Source organism: Orcinus orca, chromosome 2 (assembly GCF_937001465.1).
Source record: "Orcinus orca chromosome 2, mOrcOrc1.1, whole genome shotgun sequence".
In the NCBI taxonomy this organism is placed as follows: domain Eukaryota; kingdom Metazoa; phylum Chordata; class Mammalia; order Artiodactyla; family Delphinidae; genus Orcinus; species Orcinus orca.
Window position 1 is genome coordinate 81,436,838 of NC_064560.1, and position 21,244 is coordinate 81,458,081.

At 48.7% G+C, this 21,244-nt stretch overlaps 1 protein-coding gene and 1 long non-coding RNA gene across 3 annotated transcripts in view; one reads left to right on the plus strand and one right to left on the minus strand.

The window, feature by feature from the left end:
* Positions 1-21,244, plus strand: part of LOC101281390 (OTU domain-containing protein 7A) — a 387,881-nt gene that overhangs the window by 359,404 nt on the left and 7,233 nt on the right. The window contains exons 10-11 of the mRNA XM_049706859.1: positions 171-298; positions 2,414-2,563. Of these exons, the coding sequence (XP_049562816.1) occupies positions 171-298; positions 2,414-2,563 (278 nt within the window). The remainder of the gene's footprint in view (positions 1-170; positions 299-2,413; positions 2,564-21,244) is intronic.
* On the minus strand, positions 6,049-14,475 carry LOC117198565 (uncharacterized). 2 transcript variants are annotated; one of them, XR_007476018.1, is made up of 5 exons: positions 13,846-14,475; positions 13,367-13,701; positions 12,101-13,281; positions 8,062-8,405; positions 6,049-7,123 (listed from the first exon to the last, which is right to left on the minus strand). It is a non-coding gene; the product is annotated as an uncharacterized LOC117198565 (long non-coding RNA). The 2 variants fall into 2 exon arrangements; XR_004479753.2 differs by lacking the exons at positions 6,049-7,123; positions 8,062-8,405 and having other exon boundaries at positions 11,354-13,281.

The window sequence follows — 21,244 nt, forward strand, 5'->3', positions numbered from 1 at the left end:
GAGCTGGGTTCAGTGTGCTTGCCAACATCGAGTGGCGTGGAGGGGGGCCGTGGCCTCAGCTGGCCACGACGGCCAGGGTCCACGCAGGGAAGGGCCACAGGGAGGTGTTTTGTCTTCCACTCCCTGTCCCGACTCGCTCCAGTGACGGGCTTGCTTCACTGTGTCCCCAGCATGGACAACGCCGAGGACCCTGTGTACGAGAGTCTGGAGGAGTTCCACGTTTTCGTCCTTGCCCACATATTAAGGAGGCCCATCGTCGTTGTAGCAGATACGATGCTGAGGGACTCAGGCGGGGAAGGTAAGTTTACTCATAATGAAACAGATGTATTTTATTTATCACCCAGAAAGCGTAACATCCCGAGTAAGGAAGGGACAGTCCAACATAATGGCTGAGCCTCCAGAAGGACACAGAGCCTTACTCTGCCTGGACAAAGGTCTTATTTCTCCTCGTTTCTCCTCGACTCCACATGTTTCTGGCTCCTCCCAGTAGAGAAGGGATTACTCTTTTTTATTTGTTTAATATTTTTTTTTGGCCGTGCCACACGGCTTGTGGGATCTTAGTTCCCCGACGAGGGATTGGACCCGGGCCCTCAGCAGCGAAAAGTGCAGAGTCCTAACCCCTGGACAGCCAGGGAATTCCCAGGAGAGATTACTCTTGGCCGTCCATCCACCCTGTGTGTCCACGGCAGGAGAAATGTGGCTGAGTGGGGGTGGGGATGAACCCCGAGGGGCTCCGGGCCCCACCCATTGCCCACACCCTCCAGCAGTGCCGGCCTCATCCCAGGGCCACTTGGCCACTCAGCCACTCCAGTCCCCTCCTGCCCCTCGCATGTGTCTTAAAGAAGAAACAAGGAAGGCAGAAAATGCAAAGTCATCCGCAAGGCTGTGATGGGACCAGGGCTGGGGGAGAAGGAGGAAGGGATGGAGGACGTCCCAAGGCCGGTACCCACTGCACTGCCAATCATGTGCACCCTCTCCCTCGGCCAGGCCACTACCTCCCAGGGTAGACATTGCCTCCCGCTTTACAGACGAGGAGCCCGACGCTCAGAGAGGCCACACAATGTGCCCCCGCCTTCAGCTGAGGCCTTGAGGAAGCAGGGTCGACCCAGGCAGGGAGGGCTCCACGTGTGTCCTCCCTCTAGCCTTTCTGCTGGAGCCCACAGGGCACCATGTTCTCTGAAAAGGAGGGAGACAGGAGGGGCCAGGATGGTGGATGGACCAGGAAGGTCACCCTAGTGTAAGTGTCCTGCCTCTCGTGGCTGTGGTTACCACAGAAAGCAGGGAGCTGGGAGTACCTTGGTCACTCCCAGTGACACAGGCCTGCCGGGGTCTGCAGCTCTCTGGGTGCAGAGCCCGGCCTCCCATCGGGGTCCCTGTACTCATCAGATCCCACAGAGCTGGGTCCACACTTCCTTCCTTTGCACCTGTCCTGGAGGGTGCAGCCCTCTCAAAGGCGGACCCACCCTGCCTCTCAGCAGAGAGGGAGGCAGAACCATGGTCACTGATATAGACAAAGCAAGGGTGGGGAGGATTCCTGAGCTCATCAAAGACATCCCTGATGTCGACTGTCTTTTCCTTCCACAGAAGGGCAGTGAGTCACTGAGTCTGAGGCCAAGAGGCAAGGTTCTTTGTAATTAAAAAACAGCTGCCATGTCAGGGCAGGTATTTCCAGTAGTTATGTATTTCAGTGAGGATTTAGGCTTTTTCCCCCTTTTGGTAAGGAAATGAACAAGACTGTGTCCCAGTTGCTAAAGGAGCTGATCCCCGTCCCTCATTTCCCATCTGACTCACGACTTGGGCCTGGAGTGCTCTCACTGAGCTTCTCAAAACCTAGAACAAATAAGCTCTCAAGCAGCACATACGTTGTTCTGTGTGCAGATGCTTTTGTGAACACAGGAGAGGAATAAGTACGTTCAGGAAAACACGGGTTTCTAGGTGGCCATCAGCACACGTCCTGGCTGACCATCTGGGGTGGGCGTTTTGATCACCTTGGCCGGACTCAGGGCAGCAGGCAGGCCCGGCAGGTCACAGCAGAATCCCCTCAGCCCTGCTTGTTCCTAGGGTGCAGCTTGACAGGGCGCAGGGACAAACGAGCCAGGAGGACTCTGCCCAAGGAGGCAGGTGGAGCAGGGTGCCCTGGTCAGGTACAGGACTTGGGGTCTAATGGGCCTGGCCCCTGCGAGCCTGGGCTTCCCTATCCATCGGTGGCAAGCATCACCTAGCTCTCAGGGAGCTCCTGCCAGGTGGGTGGAGGCCCCTCTGCTGTGGAGTAGGTGACAGATGACAACACACGGGGCTGCAGCCTGAGCCTGCCCTCCCTTCCCTCCACCCTGTCACCTCCCCCAGGATGGTGAGGGATGCTGTCCATGCCCCCTCCAGATCCACATGCCCTCACCCTTGTTTGTGTCTGCAGCATTTGCTCCAATCCCCTTCGGAGGGATTTACCTGCCCTTGGAGGTGCCTCCCAACAGATGCCACTGCTCACCTCTGGTTCTTGCCTACGACCAAGCGCATTTCTCTGCCCTTGTGTCCATGGAGCAGAGAGACCAGCAGAGAGAACAAGGTACACCCGCCGCCACCTAACAGTGCAAGGTGGGGAAGGGGTGGGCCGGGAGGGGCAGGAGGTGGAATATGGAGACCTCCCTGGGAAGCGCACTCAGCAATGATAGGTTTTGCCTAAAACTACCATATGCATGCAAAAAAATATCATTGAAAATAATGCCATTTGCAGCATCATGGATGGAATGGACTTAGATTATCATTATCATAGATTATCATACTAAGAAACTTAGATTATTATAGTAAGTGATGTCAGACAAAGACAAATATCATACGATATCACTTATATGTGGAATCTAAAAAAAATGATACAACTGAACTTATTTACAAAACAGAAACAGACTCAGACAGAAAACAAACTTATGGTCACCAAAGGGGAAAGGGGAGGAGGGAAAAATTAGGAGTTTGGGATTAACATATACACACTATTATATATAAAATAGATGAATAACAAGAAACTACTATATACCACTATACTCAATATTTTCTAATAACCTCTAAGGAAAAAGAATCTGAAAAAGAATATATATGTATAACTGAATCACTTTGCTTGTACACCTGAAACTAACACAACATTGTAAATCAACTATGCTTCAGTTTTTAAAAAAAGAAAATAATGCCACAGTCAACTTTTAATTTAAATTATGAAGCAAATTAATAATCAAGCCACCCTTAAATAACTTTCACTGTGGTTCCCTTTCACATGTACGCATATACTATACGGATGTAATTAATCTCAGATGTAATTTTTTTTCTTTTTTTTTTGCGGTACGCGGGCCTCTCTCACTGTTGTGGCCTCTCCTGTTGCGGCGCACAGGCTGCAGACGCGCAGGCTCAGTGGCCATGGCTCATGGGCCCAGCCGCTCCGCGGCATGTGGGATCTTCCCGGACCGGGGCACGAACCTGTGTCCCCTGCATCAGCAGGAGGACTCTCAACCACTGTGCCACTGGGGAAGCCCTCAGATGTAATTTTTAAAAGCCCGTCTACTTTGTTAGACCAACCAGACGATCAAAATATTAAAACTCTGGGCTAGTAATAAACTTACACTTAATAAACAAACAAATAATTAATTAATTAAAAGCCCGTCTAGTGCAGAGAGTCAGCAAATTACAGCCCACTGCCTGTTTGTAAATAAAGTTTTATCGGAACACAGCCACACTTGTTCAAAGACGTATTGTCTGTGGCTACTGCTTTTGTGCCCTAACAGCAGAGTTGAGAAGCAACCCCAGAGGCTGTGTGGCCTGCAAAGACTAAAATATTTACTAATGAGCGCTTTACGGAAAATGTTCGCCAGCCTCTGCTCTAAAGTAAGCTTTTGAATCAAAAGATGGATTCTTCCATTCAAATCATTACATGGGAGTTTCCTGCCAGGAGCCATTTCAGTGCTGCAGAGAGGCTTGCCGGGCTGGGCCCACAGGCTGTGCACTGCACAACTCCAACCACCAGTCACATAGACTCATGTGGGGCCTGTCTTCAGTCAATGCATTATGGGTCTGCTGTGGAAATGGCGGGATTTTGTTTGGAATGTTAACTGCTGACGGATGTGTGACTAACTGAGCAAATAGAGGGAAACTCTTCCTTTTTCACTTCTGTGTCTGGTTAGACAGAGAACTCCCAGGATACTAAAAGAAGGAAAGACTGACCAGTTTCAGGGTCCCTGCCATAGGATGTGGTCCCAGGAAATCCATGGTGGCTCATCCTGTGGTGATGTGAGTCCAGAAGGAGAGGGAGCAGGGCTGCCACTGGCTGTAAGGGGACTATCACGTCCTTTTCCTGTGCTAGTTACAGACATCTCACTTTAGCCATAGGAAGACATGTTTCGTCATTAAGGCCTAGGTGCCATTTGGCTTTTCTGTTGTCTCTCTGCGTGTTGGCCAGTGAGAGCTGGCACCTCCCTCATGGCTTCCAGCTCTTCTCAAAGTTCACCGTGGCTCTGGAGAGACGGGAGGGCCCTTTCTCTGCAGCCTCACCCTATCAGCAAGTGATTGAAAAGACCAAAAGCCTTTCATTTAGAAGCCAGATGTTGGCCATGAATATTAAGAAGAAACTTAATCAGGATAGTAGGTCAGAGGCTCCTAACTGGGCAACTCAGGACTTTGACTTCTATAGAAGAACTGTACAGAAAAAAATGAAAAAAAACTCTAAAAGAAAGGTGAAATAATAAATCCATGATTTAAAGGTGAAACATTTTAGAAACAATTAACATATCGAGTATAAATTTTGGAGAATTTGAATAAAATTGGCTGTGTTTCATTTAGAAAATTTTAAAAAGAGGGCCCTTCTCAGGACCAGGGATCCAGGCCAGGTGCGGGGCCTCTCATCCAGTCTCCCAGAGACTCTGTGGTCAGGGAGAGATCAAAGTCCCAGGGCTGGCATCTCCAGTTGCTGAGCAGGGCCTTCAGAGCCCGGCTCCCTCCTCACAGAGGCACTGAGCTTTCTTTCAGGCCTTCCAGATACTGCTTATGGATGCTTTCAAGGCCAATATGAAGGTGCTCTTCAATAAAAGGACAAATGTGGAGGGGTTACCGCCGAGCAAGAGAGCGTTGCAGAGGTGCAGGTGGTTTCACCTCTAAAGACTTTTTTTCCCATAAGTGGATTCTGGTCCCAGCGTGGGTTCTGAGCAGCTGTGTCGTGGGCTCCTGCAGCTCCGCCTGCTGGCTTGCTCCTAATAGCAGTGTGGTCCCTGCCTCCACAGCCCTCACGTGACCAATGTGCAGGGCTGCACGTTGACCCATTCAGTCCTCACGACCATCGCACAAGCAGAAGCAAAGCACATGTAAGCGGCTCCCACTGGCTGGGTAACCTCTGTGCTACATGTCAGGCCCTCACACATTGGGAAAGGATACAGATGCTCTGCAGACTTTGAGGCTTTAAGTACTGCTACCGACACATCCCCTGTGCCACCCTCACTGAGCTGGTGGGTGCTGGTAGGCACAACCCTGCTTCCTGCTCCTCCCACTGGCCTGAAGTCCAGTGGTCCTGCATGCAGTATTTGTTTGGGGGGCCGAGGGCCCATTCAGTGAAGCACCTGTTGCATCCAGGTTTGGGGACCCAAAGATGACAGTGTCCTTGCCTTGGGGCCCTTACCACCTTGTAGGGGAGACAGGCACCCCCATCAAGCCACATACTACACAAGGCAGGATGTTTCCCGAGCAGTCACGAGCTCCATTCAGCAGGGGAGCAATTACTCTAATTGGGAAGAACAGACAGATAGACCTGAGCAGAAGTGCTGGGCTGATGCAGGGATGTTGCTGGTGGGTGGCTGGCATGTTGCTGGTGTGGCCCAGCAAGCACATGTCATAGGAGCGTGATGGTGTTGGGCCTGGGTGCTGCCGTATCCTCACCGCGTTGCCCGAGGGGCGCCATGTGCCCTCCCAGCCTGTCCCCTTATCTGTTGCCGGTACAATAACACCCATCTCCCTGGAAATGAAAGCTTTCTCCTCCCCTTCCTCACCCTCATTCCCTCCCCCCTCCCCTGTCCTCTGCCCTTCCTCTTCCTTTCCGCCCACTCTCCCATTTGGTCTCTTTTCATTTGACACATGTAAGGACATCACCACTTAATTATGAAGTGACCACTATGGTCACTTCCACACACTGAAGTCCTCAGTCACCCCTGGGAATGACATTGCCTGTCCCAAAGCCAGGCCTGTCCCCTGATCCTTAAATGTTGCTTCTAAGATAAACCTAAAGGCCTTGACTGGCTCCCTTCCTGGCCACCATTAGTGCCCAGCATCTCCCTGAAAGGACCTGCCATGGGCAGGAGGAACAGAGCAGACATTGTCCGGGGAGCCATCACCAGAGGAAGCCTACCCCAGGGTTCCTGTGGGGCACTGTCCTACCTTCCAGCCCGACGGTAGAGGCTGTCGGGGGCTTTCTGCAAATACCAGATCCTAGCAATTCTGCCATTGTTACCCAGTGGTTGAGGATGGTGGGGAGAAGCTGAGAAGACGTCAGGAACCTGCTCAGGGAACAGACTCAGTCTCTCTTCTCAGCCTTTATGATGCCAAGAAAATGGAAGCAACCACAGAAGGCCATGATATTAGCCCCCAAAAGAAGATAGTTCAGAATAGCATTGGGATGCAAGGGGCTCAAAGGAGAAAATGGCTGCTGCAGCTGCTTCTCTAACAGGGAGTCCTGAGGTAGGTGGTCCAGGGCTGGTGCATCAGCTCTAGGCATTCTCAGGTACTCAGGCTCCAGCCTCTCCCTGCTCCACCATCCTTATTGTGTGGTTTCAGCCTTATGGTCATAGAATAGGTGCTGCAGCTCCAGGCATCACATCCATATTCCAGGCTGGACCAAATGCCTCTCTTCTTGAAACTTTGTCATTTCAGTTGGGAAGAACACCTTCCCTCGACACGTGCTGGCATCTTACTAAGGCTGAGCTCTATACTTGCAGTTTCCCGGCTTCAGAGCAGCCTGAGAAATGAGTGCAGTGGAGGAAGAAGGGGGTGAGGTGATGGGTGGGGGTTCAGTGAGCCAGCTCTGAATCAGGGAGAGGATGTGATGTTTCCAGGCAGTTCCATCTGGACTCTCCTCTTTATTTCACCAGCAATGACCACTCATCTGGGGAAGAGCAAAAGTGCAAAAATGAGTTCTTTACCAACTTGGGTCCTCATCTGGAAATAAACCACGTTAGCTGTTAGGTTCTTAATTCCCTAAAAAGCGGTGGTGCGTGAGGCTGTCAGTGCTGTGCTCCTTAGGAGAAAATCCATTCTCTTTCAACGCAGAGAGAGAAGCAGCCTTGCTCCCAGGGCCGCTGTGTACCGCCCGTGGATGTCAGGTTCCGGGCTGCCTGGGTGAGGGTGGCGCATGCGTCTGGCGGTCCTGGCCGTGGCCACGCCCCCACAGGAGGAAGAGCCGGGGCGGGGGCGGTCCTGCTGAGAGACAGACCTGGCGCCACGCGGCTGACTTGATGGCACGCTGCTGTCCCCCCCCCCCCCATCTAAATGCCACCAGGAAGTTTCATGCCCAGAGGCTTTCTCTCCTAGAGCCCTGGTTCTGTGCCAGAACCCCCCCCACCCCAAAGCTGGCAGGAGCCTTCTGACCCTGCTGAACTGAGACCTCGGCCTGGCCCGGGGCTTTTCACTCCGCCTTCCAGAAAGTCTCCAGCTCTGTGCCTTCAAGCTGCGTTGCACTCTGCCCCCAGGGAGCCTCCCAGGAAGCTCTTTACAGACACTAAGGTCACCACCCCCATAGCATCCTTGCCTACGAGGACCAAGGATGCTCAGTGAGAGGAAAGATAGTGGGAAACCATCCTCTTCCTTCCTGCCCTTCCCTGCCGTGCGGGGCTTCCGTCCGTTCACAGGGTTTCCTGGTTGCAGGTTAGAGCCCCTTCGACCGCAGGTCACCAAAACCCGACATGGCTCAGACAGTAAGAGGGCTGGTTGTCACACACACCACACTCTCAACATTGTGGGGCAGGCAGGCCCCCCGGGGCAGGTGGGGCGTTTCAGGAATGTTGGAGATGACCAGGCCCCTCCATCCTGCCTGCAGCCTCCTACCTTCTGTTCCAGGCAAGCCCCTGCCACCATCCCCTGCTGCAAGCAGGTCCTGTTCGCCCCCAAACTCCGGTGTCTAAGAGCATGGCCAGATCTGGGGCAGGAAGTATGCACAAAGATCGTATCACATCTTGTCCTGGAAGAAACAAGGCATCTTCAAAGACCACGAGGGTAGTGTCAGAAGGGCTTCTGGGCTGATGGACGAGGCTCCTACAGGACGAGAGGGACAGTGAGGACCACCACTGGAAAGAGTAGAAACATGATGAAGTTGCTTCGGTCCAGGAATTCATGATGATGCTCGGGGAAAGCCTCCCTCATCAGCTCTCCAGGAAGCTCAGGTCCACCACCTTGGAAACATAAAAAGCAGGAAAGTATCAGGCGAGATCCTGTGTTTCCTTGGTGAACTAGTGACGGGACCTTCCTCTGAGTTCAGGTACCCTGGCTTGTCATGAAGGGAGAGGTGTTGGTAAGGGCTGAATTCATGTGTTGAAGAGCTAACCCCCAGGCCTCAGGCTGCGACTGTATTTGGAGATGGGGTCTTCAGAGGAGTAATTAAAATACAGTGAGGTGATCAGGGTGGACCCTCATCCACTGTGACTGGTGGTCTTATAAGAAGAGGAGGTTAGGACACAGACACACAGAGAGAGGAGATTGCAGGAGGACACAGAGAAGACAGTCACCTGCAAGCCAAGGAGAGAGGCCTCAAAAAGAAACAACTCTGCTGACACCTTGTCCTTGGACTTCCAGCCTCCAGACTGTGAGAGAATAAATGTCTGCTCTTTAAGCCCCTCACTCTGTGTTCCACTGTTATGGCCACCCGAGCAAACCAATTCAGACAGAATGAGAATACCAGGTTATTCAAGCCCATGGGAATGAATGAGAAACTGCCATGTTTCTCATTATTTCTGGCTCAGTTCATCACTGTCACCTTCTTGACCAGCGGATGCTGCGTTCAGATCCATCAGGGGCCTGGTCAGAGTGTGTGAGCTCCCCACCCCTCAGCAGCTCATGCGTGGGGGTCCTGGGACCTGTTGTAGCTGGTGGCGGACTTTTTACAAAGTAATATTCTGCAAGCTCTGTAGATCCAGGTCCCAGCAGATGTTTGGAACGTGACTAGTCTCTCGACTCCTCTCCAGGGGAAGGGGTGGTCCCACTGGGAGGCCCAGCAGAACAAAGAGCAGGCCCACTGTATGCATGGTCGAGAGCCCCCAAAACCTGCCGTGGGCGCCAGCTGCTCTGAGAGCAAGGTCTGGGTCTGGGGATGAGCAGCTGGCCGTGGTCCAGGGGACAGGCTGTGGGCGGGCTCCAGCTCTCTTGTGTACAGCCGCACGGGCCTGAGCCACGGGGAGGTTCATTCAACAAGTGTTCAGTGTGACAGCACACTTGTGACAGTGACAGTACCAGACAGCCCACACCTGGCATGGTAAGAGCTTGGAGTTGAATTCCTTCCATCCCGGGGTCAGCCAGGCCTCAGGCATGGGTCTGAGCAGAGCTGAGCCTCACCAGGTGAGCTGGGCCCCAGAGACAGCTCATAAGTGGCCATAACAAGCTCCACTACCAGGTGCCCCAAACTCAGGGGCTGGTGTCCTCAGATTGGAGGCCTTAGGAAGGAGGGCCGGGGGGCGGTGGGGCTCTTTGTCATGCACCTGCTGGCCCCATCGGTTCTCTTGCCTGCAGCCCTCCTTCAGTGTGGCAGACAAAAAAACAGAGTCCCAGCCTGTGCCCTCAGCTCGGCTAGGAGAGGGACTAAGAAAGCACAGTAACACCAGTTTCTAGGATGGAACCGGGCATTATTCTCTGAAGCCAAGATAAGAGACTCTCAGACCACAGCTGGGCCCAGGCTCAGGACCGAGCCACCAGGCCTGTGGTCTCAGAGCCTGGGGAGGAGGCAAGGGTGTAGGACACAGAGCATCAAGGTCCAGGGCACCTGCTGGTCCCCCACTGCCGAGCAGAGCTGTCGCCCTGCCCCAAGCAAAGGACACCTTGTGGAGGGCGCCCCCCACCCCGGACCTCCCAGCACCCTGGGATGGAGGCTGACAGGTACAGTCATCACAGGCCCAGAGAGAGCAGCTGTCTTGTTCTTGCGTCTGAGGAACGATGTTCTGGGAGCCTGAGAATGAGACAAAATGTGTTGTAGAATGTGACATGGGACTGCCTTCTTCCCGCCACTCCCTTCCTTCTGCTTGGCCCAGTGCGTCTCATCTGAATGTGTCCAAGCTCCTGGCGGCTTAAAAATTCCATGAGGTGTCCTTTAAACCTCTCGTCCTTCCCTGTGTTGAAACTATGTTGGGAAAGAATCCACTGCTCCCTTACAGCTCTTTCTGCCTCCCCCGCCGCCCCGCCCCTGCCGCTGCTGAGGTTGGCCGGCTTCTAGGAAGAACCCCGCTGTGTCCTGCAGGCTGGGGTTCCCGTGGGGAGAAGGCAGGGCTTGCTTGCAGTGGGCAAGCTTGGGCTGGAGGGATTGGTCAGGTGTGGGCAAGCTGAGTGGGCAAGGCTTTGCCAGCGCATTTTGGGACTTTTTGTAAATAACAGTTACCCGTACTTTCGTGGTAACTTCCACAGATGATTGATGGTCCCCTGCTTTCTCCATGCGGAGGATGTTAGTCCTTTGCCCCCAGGACACCTGCACCCTAGTTCTGCAGCTTGCAGGAAGGATCCTCCCATGCCCACAGCATGGTGCCCGTGGCCTCCCTGTGCCACGTCCTCAGATGGCTCTGCAAAACTCAGACCTGGGCTGAGTCTGCACCCCACAGTCACGCCAGTACTTGCAGGCACTTCCTGTGTGCAGGCCTGGTCTAGGTCCTTTCCAAGGGCAACACTTGACCCTCTGCATGTTCTGTGCCCACCTGACAGAGGAGGACACTGAGGAAGCAGGGCCATCCCCAGGGAATGGTCACAGCCGGTGAAGGGTCACTAGGGCAGGTTAGTAGGGTGGATGGTGCGACTTCCAAAAAGCAGACTTGGCCAAACAGGGTGATAATCAGGGAACAGGCATCTCCCAGAGACAAGGTCCGGGAAGTGGTACCCAAGCCAAAGTTTGCTTGGGATATAAAGGCAACTCACACCTGGTGACTTAGGGACCTTCAGGATGGGAGAAGGTGGGGGAGGGGTGCCTCGCTTCCTGGGAGATGTTAATACCATCTGTTTCTATTCTTTTTAAATAAATAAATAAATATATATATATATATATATAGTAATTATTTCAATAGTTTTTCCTCCTAAATGCAAACAGCCTGAGAGCCTCTGGGGCACATCCAGGGGCCACATGGGGGTCAGGGTGCCCTCACGGTGTCCCTGTGCCTTCCCTAGGGGTTCCCGCTCAGGTGACCCAGAGAGCTGCGTTCTGCAGCCTCTAAGGAGCCAGACGGAGGAGGGGATGCTGATGTGAACAAGGGGCTTGGACAGTGATGCCCACGCAGCTGTCAGACAGCTCTGAAGGCTGAGACTGACATCCACGGATGATCACACCAGAGTTTGTAGTTTATTTACTGGAAACAGACTCAACACACCCAAAATGTGATATTTGAAAAAAAAAAAAAAAAAGTTTTTGCAAGAGCAGCCTGAAACTTTATCTCTTGCCACTTAGAAACAACACCCCACGTTTACAAAACTGAGCAATTTGGGAATTTTGTGGAGCCAAACAGAATAACCCCACACACAGGACATGAACTCTGTCTTCAATCTGTATTTTATGCACAGCTCATAGTTAAATTAAATGCCAATCTATATTTTATGATTTCTCGAACCATATATAATGTGACATTTCATTTCCAGTCTATTTGACGACAAACTGTGCTCTTTCTTACAGGATTGATTTATAATAAACAGCACCTGTCTCCTATTAAGTAGAAATTGGTCTTAGGCTATGAATATTATTAAATATTCCATTTAAATGGATTTTATAATATAATTTTGTTAATATAGCTATCTAAAATAAAGTGATTTTTACTTAAAAAGCACTTCTTCATCATATTCTAATCAAACGGGCCCATCTGTGGACCTGTCTGAATACAATAATGGGAGGAATTACGTACCAACCCACCTGTTACTGGACATTATAAGAATCAGATGAACTCATGGTAGCAAGAAGGCTTGTAGAAACCAGAAAGTGCCTAAAAAATGCAAATTCCCTGCATTGTCTTTGCAATCAGCCTCCTTCCTCTTCAGCCACCTTCTAGGCTTGCAGTTTGCCACTAAAAGACACACTCGGCCTGGGCGTGCAGAGCCAACTTGCCTCCCCGCGTGGTCTGCAGGCAGCCTTGCTGAACCACTCGCCCCGTTCCTTTGCTGCTCCTGCTGTAGCCTCGAGCATGGCCCCTGGAGGCCTGGGCCACACCTGCAAAGGCCCCTCACTGTTGGAGAAGAGGAAGAGTCTCTGGGGGCATCCAAACTCTTAGCTCAGACCCTGCACCCCAGGGCCCGGGGACCAGACGAGGGGTGTCATCTTTGACATTGTTGGTTCTTGACCCAAGAATATCTCAAAAGGCCCCTACGTGACCAGGAGCCATGTGTGGAACTTCAAGGCCGTGAGCTCTGTCCTGGCCTTGCAGGGGGACGCGAATTCAGAGAGCTGGGTCTTGCTGATCAAATGCCCAAGAGTCCAGTTGTCCACCGACACCTGCGTCACCCCAAGGACCATCGGCTCTGGAGCCTGAGACTCAGTTCCAGAGAGGTGCCAGCTGTGCTCAGCTACACGGAAAGAACTGGCCAAGGGTCTTTCACGAGGAAACCGGGGCCTGGAGAGATGAGGGAGCAGGAGGCACAGACACAGGCTCCCCCAGGCCTCCCCAGGGTGTCTAAGCCACAGAAAGAGTGGCCCCAGGAGCACCCCCAGCCGCCATCTCCCCCACTCCTGAATCAGCCCAGCCCCCATCTCCATATGAAGTGCCGTCTCTCCCTCAGGCTGCCCCAGGCTCCCTGTGGACCTGCAGGCTTCTGATGGGTGGTGTCAGAACAGGACACGGCCTTCATCGATCCTCCTGCAGAAGAGAAGGAAAACAAAGCCCCAGGCACCTGTCCTGCCCCCTGGACATGGGGAGGGAACCTCTTGGTCAGCCAGCATGACAGCCTGCTTCTGCTCTCCGAGAAGCCCCCCTCAACACCGTCCCCCAGGGCTGCGTCTGATGCATGAGAGGACACGTATCCAGAAGAAATGGCCGGCTTCCTGATAACCTGAGTCCGCTCAGAGAATTGTCTCTGGGGACGTTTTTCTGGGGAAAGTGTCTGTGGGAAAGAAAGCAACCTGATCAGAGCCTAGTGGGTGGTCTGGGGCGTGAGGCCATGGGCAGCTCATCGAGCAGGAACTCACCACTTTCCTTGCGTTTGTGGACGGGACAGGGCTGCCATTGCTTTGCACCTCGAGGTCTCATGAAGCAAATCCTCATAAAGCAAGTCTGATCTTTCCCAGAGGCGCAAGGATGCAAGGTTCTCACCCAGCCGGGGACTCTACGTCAGGCCCGCTGGAGGTTGTTCTCAGGCACTGGTGAGCCACAGCCAAGGCCGCCGTGGGGGAGGGAGCAGGGAGAGGAGAAGGATGACAAGGACCACCCTTCGGAGGCTTCTGTTCTTCACTGGCCAGATCCTGGATGTCTTGAAGCCAGATGTCCTGTCTTTCTCATCTTTGTGTCTCCAGCACCAAGACACCTGGGAGGCAATTAAATGTTGAATGAATAAATGAATGAATGAACGAGATTAGATGCTCACGATCTACTAATTTCAGATAATTCAAAAAAAGGCAGGGTGACACAGTAGTGGAAGACAAAGTACACAGTGTGGAGGAAGGCAGACCTGCTTTTCAATCACAGCTCCAGCTTTGGCTTGGAGTCACTTATGTACCAGAGTTTCACTTCCTCTTCTGTAAAGTTGGAGCAAAAATCCTGTAGCTGGTGTAAGACTTGTAAGTAATGAATGTAGAGCTCCTGACACAGTACCTGGTATTGACGGAGAGTTAGACACAGAGATCAATGGAACAGAATGTGGAACCCAGGAATAACTCCAAAAAATATGATTTTGACAGAGAAACAAAATAAATTCAATAGAGGATGGATAGTCTTTTCAAACAAATGGTGATGAAGTGATTGGACATCCATAAGCAAAAAAAAAAAAAAACTTAAACCCAAACCTCATTTATACAAAAATTAACTCAAAATTAACCATAAAGTAAATGTAAAATGCACAACTATGGACCTAGAGGTAGATGAAGAGTTGGTTTTTTTTAATATAAATTTATTTTTTTTATTCATTTATTTTTGGCTGCATTGAGTCTTCGTTGCTGCGCGTGGGCTTTCTCTAGTTGCGGCACAGGGGGGCTACTCTTCATTGCAGTGTGCGGGCTTCTCATTGCGGTGGCTTCTCTTGTTGCGGAGCACAGGCTCTAGGCGTGCAGGCTTCAGTAGTTGTGGCTTGCAGGCTCTACAGCACAGGCTTTGTTGCTCCGTGGCAGGTGGGATCTTCCCGGACCAGGGATCGAACCCGTGTCCCCTGCATTGTCAGGCAGATTCTCAACCATTGCGCCACTAGGGAAGCCCCAAGAGTTCTTATATATGTCTCCTGTTTGTTCTGTGTCTCTGGAGATCCCTGACTAATAGAACCACAAATCTGTTGTTCATCTCTAGAATTTTGTCATTTCCAGCATGTTGCATAACTGGAATCATACAGAGAATGCAGTCTTTTGGGATTGGAATGATCCCCCAAAAAAGATGAAATTAATAACTTGGACCTCTGCTCTGCAAAGAGAAAAAGAGAGGGGGGGACAGGAAGGGAGGGAAGGAAGAAAGAAGGAAAGACAAGTTATAGACTGGGAGAAAATATCTGAAAACCACCTATCAACAAAGGACTTACATCTAAAATATACAAAGACCCCTCAAAACTCAATAGCAAAAAAAATCTCCAAACCATCCAAATAAAAAATGGGAAAAGACATGAACAGACATTTTACCAAAGAGGATATATGGATGGCAAATAAGCACATGAAAAGATGGTCAACATTAGAACCACTGTAAGACGTCCCTACACACCTGTCAGAATGACTAAAATCTTAAAAACTGACGACACCAAATGCTGGAGAGGATGTGGAATAACCAGATTGCTCCTGTATTGCTGGTGAGAATGTAAAAATTGTTCAGTGACTCTGGAAAACAGTTTGGCAGCTTCTTATAAAAGGAAACATCACTTACCATATAACCTAGCAATTGTAATCCTGGGCATTTATCCCAGAAAAATGAAAAGTTATGGTCACACAAAAGCCTGTACACAAATGTTTATAGCCGCTTTATCTGTAATATCCAAAAACTGGAAACAACCCAAATGTCTTTCCCGGGTGCATGGTTCAACATACCGTCTATGCCACAGAATCCTACTCAGCAATAAAAATGAATGACTATGACTCATGCAATTACTTGGGTGGATCTCAAGGGAATTATGCTGAAGGGAAAAAACCAATCCCCAAAGACTGCATTCTGTATGATTCTAGATCTATAGCATTCTTGAAATGACAAAATTATAGAGATGGAAAACAGATGAGTGGTTCTGTTAGTCAGGGATGTCCAGAGAAACAGAACCTATGGGATACATATAGATATATATATATAAGAGGAGATTTATTATAGGAATTTGTTCACATAATTATGGAGGCCAAGTTCTACCATCTGCCAACTGCGAGCTGAAGAACCAGGAAAGCCAGTGGTGTAATTCAGTCTGAGTCCAAACGCCCAAGAACCAGTAGCACCGATGTCTGCGGGCAGGAGAAGATCAATGTCCCAGCTCAAAGAGAGCAAATTCCTCCTTCCTTGGCTCTTTTGTGCTATTCGATCCCTCCATGGAATGGATGCTGCCTGCCCATGTTGGTGAGGGCAGTTCTCTGTACCCAGTCTATCAATTCCAATGCTAATCTTTACCAGGACCACCTCCCAGACACACCCAGACATTATGTGTACCAGCTCTCTGGACATCCCCTAGCCCAGGCACGTTGATACATAACATTAACCTTCACAGCGGTGGACAGGGATTAGGGACCGATAGGATTATTTAGAAGCACACTGTTTAAATTGCAAATAGTTGAGGATTCTCCAAATATCTTTCTTGGTTATGGGTACATAGTTTTATTTAGTTATGGTCTGAGAACAAACTTTTTACGATTTCTATTCTTTTAAATCTGTGAAGGTTGGCTAAGAATATGTTCCACCTTGGTGAATATTCCATGGGGTCTTGAAAAGAATGCGTGTTCTGCTGTTGTTGGGTTCCATAAATGTCCATTAATTCAAGGTCTCTGATGACATAGTTCAGTTTTCTATATCTTTGCTGATTTTCTAATTGTTCTGTCGTTTCCTAAGGGAAAAGTGGCAGTCTCCATCCACAATGAATGTGTCTTTCTCCTTTCATTTTTGTTCGTATTTGCTTCATGTACTCTGAAGCCCATGCACACGTGTAGGACTGTGATAGCTTCATGGAGAACTGTAATGTTCTTCTATATCTTTGGTAACTGGCCGTGCACTGGAGCCACTCCAGCTTTTTTTTATATTAGTATCTTTTAACCTATGTATGACTTCATATTTAAAATGGATTTCTTACAGTCAGTATATACTTGAGTTTTGCTTTTATATCCAATCTGACAATGTCACTTATTAATTGGTACATTTTAACTATTTACGTTTAATGGTAGCTCTTTTCTATTTGTTCCATCTGTTTTTTGTTCTTTTTTTCTCTTTCCCTGCCTCCTTTTGCTTACTTTTTTATTTAATTTTTATTGGAGTATAGTTAACTTACAATGTTGTGTTAGGTTCAGGTGTATAGCAAAGTGAATCAGTTATACATATACATACATCCACTCTTTTTTAGACTCTTTTCCCATATAAGCCATTACAGAGTATTGAGTAGAGTTCCCTATGCTGTACAGTAGGTCCTTATTAGTTATCTGTTTTATATATAGTACTGTGTATATGTCAATCCCAATCTCCCAATTTATCCCTCCCCTGCCCTTACCCCCTGGTAACCACAGATTTGTTTTCTACATCTGTAACTCTATTTCTGTTTTGTACATAAGTTCATTTGTACCCTTCTTTTAGATTTCACATATAAGTGATATCATATGGTATTTGTCTTTCTCTGTCTGACTTACTTCACTCAGTATGACAATCTCTAGGTCCATCATATTGCTGCAAATGGCATTATTTAGTTCTTTTTTATGGCTAATATTCCATTGTATATATGCACCACATCTTCTTTATCCATTTTTCTGTTGATAGACATTTTGGGTGCTTCTATGTCTTAGCTATTGCAAATAGTGCTGCTATGAACATTGAGATGCATGTATCTTTTTGAATTATGGTTTTCTCTGGATATATGCCCAGGAGTGGGATTGCTGGATCATATGGTATTGGGTGGGCCAAAAAGTTCGTTTGGGTTTTTCCAATCATCTTATGGAAAAAACCCAAACAAACGTTTTGGCCAACCCAATAGTTCTATTTTTAGTTTTTTAAGGCTCTTTCGCTTCTTTCATTGGTGTTAATTGAGCTTCTTAATGGTTCCATTTATCTCCACTGTTGATTTACTATTATACCTGTATTTTTAATTATTAGTGATTTCCCTAGGGTTTACAGTGACCATCTTTAATTACTGAGACTGTTTTCAAGTAACATTTTACTTCATGTGTTGTATACAGATCTCATGACAATGTATTCCCAACCCCTCCCTCCCATCCTCTGGGCTATTATTATCAAGCTCTTTTCTTTTACATGTGCTGTAAACATGTAATACACTATGGCTCTCTTTGCCTTACTTCTCAGAGTAATTAAAAGGAAGAAAGCTGAATTTTATTTTCAAATTCATTTATTTTATTTCTATCACTTTTCATTTCTTTGTGTAAATCCAAGTTTCTACTGGGAACATATTCTTCCCCTTAAAGAATTTCATTTAACATTTCTTAGTGCAGGTATACAGAGGACGAGTTTTCTCATTTTTGTCTGAGAAAGTTCTCCTTCGTGCTTCAGAGCTATTTTTGCTGTGTATAGAATTCTGGATTAGCAGGGTTTTTTCATCCAGCACTTTAAAGATATAACTCCATTGTCTTCTGTCTTACCTGTTTTATCATGAGAGGTATGCTGTGATCCTTAGAATTGTTTCTCTGTATGTAATGTGTCTTCTTCCCCTGCTGCCTTCAAGATTTTCTCTTTGTCTTTGGTTTTTAGCAGTTTGAATATACTATGTATACAGATTTGTTGCTGTTGTTTTTCCTGCTTGTTTTTTTCTTAGCCTCTTTGATCTGTGGTAGAGTTTGTCATTCATTTTGGAAATATTTAGATAAATAATGTCAGCCGTTATTTATTTAAATATCTCTTCTGGTTTTTTTCTGTCTCTCTTTTCCTTCTGGGATTACACTTACACAGATCTGCTGCTATCTGATACTGCCCCGCCGATCTTGGGTATACTGTTCTGCAACCCTCCCCCCACTTTTTTCTCTTTCTGTTTCAATCTGATTAATGTCTATTGACCTATCTTACTGTTCACAGCTTCTTTCCTCAGGTGTGTAAAGTCTACTGATCAGCCCCTCAAAGTCATTCTTTACTTCCATTATTGTGTTTTTTTATTTCTAGCATTTCGATTTGACTCTTTCTTACTCTCTGCTGAAATTAACTATCAAATTCTGCATGGTATCTACTTTTTCTATTAGAAAATTGTTTTTAATTAGTTGTTTTATTTTTTTAATCAGTTTTATTTTTTTAATCTTTATTAACTTTGTTACAATATTATTTTATTGTTGTTATTAATCAGTTGTTTTATTTTTTAATCTTTATTAACTTTGTTACAATATTATTTTATTGTTGTTATTAATCAGTTGTTTTATTTTTTTAATCTTTATTAACTTTGTTACAATATTGCTTCTATTTTATGTTTTTTGGCTTTTTGGCCACAAGGCATGTGGAATCTTAGCTCCCTGACCAGGGATCAAACCCGCACCCCCTGCATGGGACGGCAGAGTCTTAACCACTGGGCCACCAGGGAAGTCCCTAATCAGTTATTTTAAATCACATCCTATAGTTTCGATACCTGTGTCATATCTGTCTTGTTCCGTCACCTGTCTTTTCTCTTGTCAATGTGTTGGTTTTCTCCTGTCTTTTCTTATGCCGAAAATGTTTCGTTCAAAGCTAGCCATCTTGAGTAGGGCAATAAAGACTAAGGCATATCGTTCTGATTCCTTCCCTTTTCCTGCACGGGGTTTGGATCAGCCTAGTCAGGATCTGATGCTGCCCTGGTTATCCAGCCTTCAAATCCTTCTAGTTGTATCTTGTGTTTATGGTGGGGCTGGTATTTCTCATTGTCTCCTGTACCTTTGTGCTGAGCCTCACCTCGGTGAGGGTCTCTCTCCATATTCTTGCCCCTTTTCTAGCAGCTTGTTAGCCTGGGTGCAGGAGGCAGAGCCCAGAAGGGTAATGTTTCTGTTGTTCTGATTAAGCCTCTATCTTAGGTGGGTGCTGTGTCCCTGGATCTGGGGGGAGGGAGTGACTGGAAAGGCCCAGTGCCCTAAGACCAACAGTGTGTGTTGCCCTGCTCTCTGCAGTTCCTTCCTTAGCAGATGGGAAAGGTCCGTGAAGGACACTTTCTCAGAATTCTGGCCAGTCTTTTTGTGAGCACCAGGTCAGGTCCCATGGAGAGGGGCCTGCAAGTTCTTGTGAATTTCCCTTATGTCTGTGGCCCCCAAGGTTCTGTATTCTTTCACTAGGCTACACCCTTCCTTTACCAACTTGTTAACAATTTTAGCTGAATTCTTCTTAGTGGGGTCCAGCTTAGTGGGGTCCAATTAAGCTCATGTCCATCCCTCCTCAAAGGCACCTGTCTTTCCACCTGTGGCTGGCCAGTTGCCTATGACTTCAGCTCTCAGACGGGTTAAAGGAAAGTTGTGAATCTGCAGTTCGTCTAGCTTGTTGTTATTATACTGGTGGGACATTGCTCCTTCGGCTTTTTACAGCCCAAACAGAAACCAGAGGTCTCCACTCTTTTTTGGAAAATAAGTACTGAAAATTGGTTGCTGCTTCGGTTATCCTTTGTCCAGGCTAGTTTGAGATGATGCCTGTATGTTTCCAGGTTAAAAGATAGAAGAGAGTTTTTTCAAAGGCGAAAAAAAAGGTTGCAGGTTTATTTTGAAAAGTATTTGCTGTTCCTGACATTTGCCACCAGAGGGCAAGTCACCGCATCACTCCCCCTCTCACTGGGTGAGGCCAGGTTTCCAACAGGGAAAAGTAAGTGTGTAAAGTAAGAGGCAGAGGCAACAAAAGTACCCGAGGCTCACAGAGGCCTGTTTTCGAGGCCGCTCTAGGCTGTACAGCTACAGGTGGGGCTCCTGGGCCCTGCAGCCCCAGCCCTGACCGGCAGGCCACAGCTGTGCCCTCTGCACAGAAGACGCCTTCTGACATCCAGGCTGAGAGGCTGCCAGGAGCCTGCTGGGTGGTCAGGCTCTAGCACCTGCAGGTGATTCCAACCTTCTGCTTTGTGCATTGGGGTGGGGGAGCTGGGGGGGGTGGTCAGGGTGGGGAGTCCAGGAAGTCCGTTCCAGCCCAGCTACTGAGTGTAGGAATTTCCAGGAGCCCTTTGGTAGGGAGGCTGAGGGGGGCTGTATAGCTGTACTACTTTAGCTGGTTTATCTGAAACAAATAAACCAAAATCACAGTGGCTTCATGTGATAGGAGTTTGGTTCTCCTGCAGATAAAGTCTAAAACAGGTGTTCCTGATGGGCGGGCAGGTCCCCTCCAAATGGGGAGTCAGGAGCGCATTCCTGATATCTTGTAGGGCCGCCATGATCAGAAGGCATCACGGCGGGAAGGGGTGAAGGGGAGAAGGCGCACCCACCCCACAGCCACATCGCCCAGGGCTTCCCCCAGCACTTCTGCTCACGTCCCATGGGTGCGAATAAGCATGTGCTCTTTCCTAATGCTAGGGTGGGGGCCTGGGCAGGCGCCCTCAAGGCACCTCTCCCCTGGGAAGGTGGACAGCCAGACCCCAAATCGCCCACGTTGCACCCACAGAAACTGCTCCTAACAGATTATTCTAGAACAATGTTTCCCAGATTTGCTTGATTTTAAGACCCACAGAGGATGCTTATTTAAAAGAGTCCTTGGGCCCGTTTCCTGGACACTGGTTTGCCCATCTGCATGGCCATCTGCATGGCACCTGGAGTGGGTGCCTTTACCAAGCC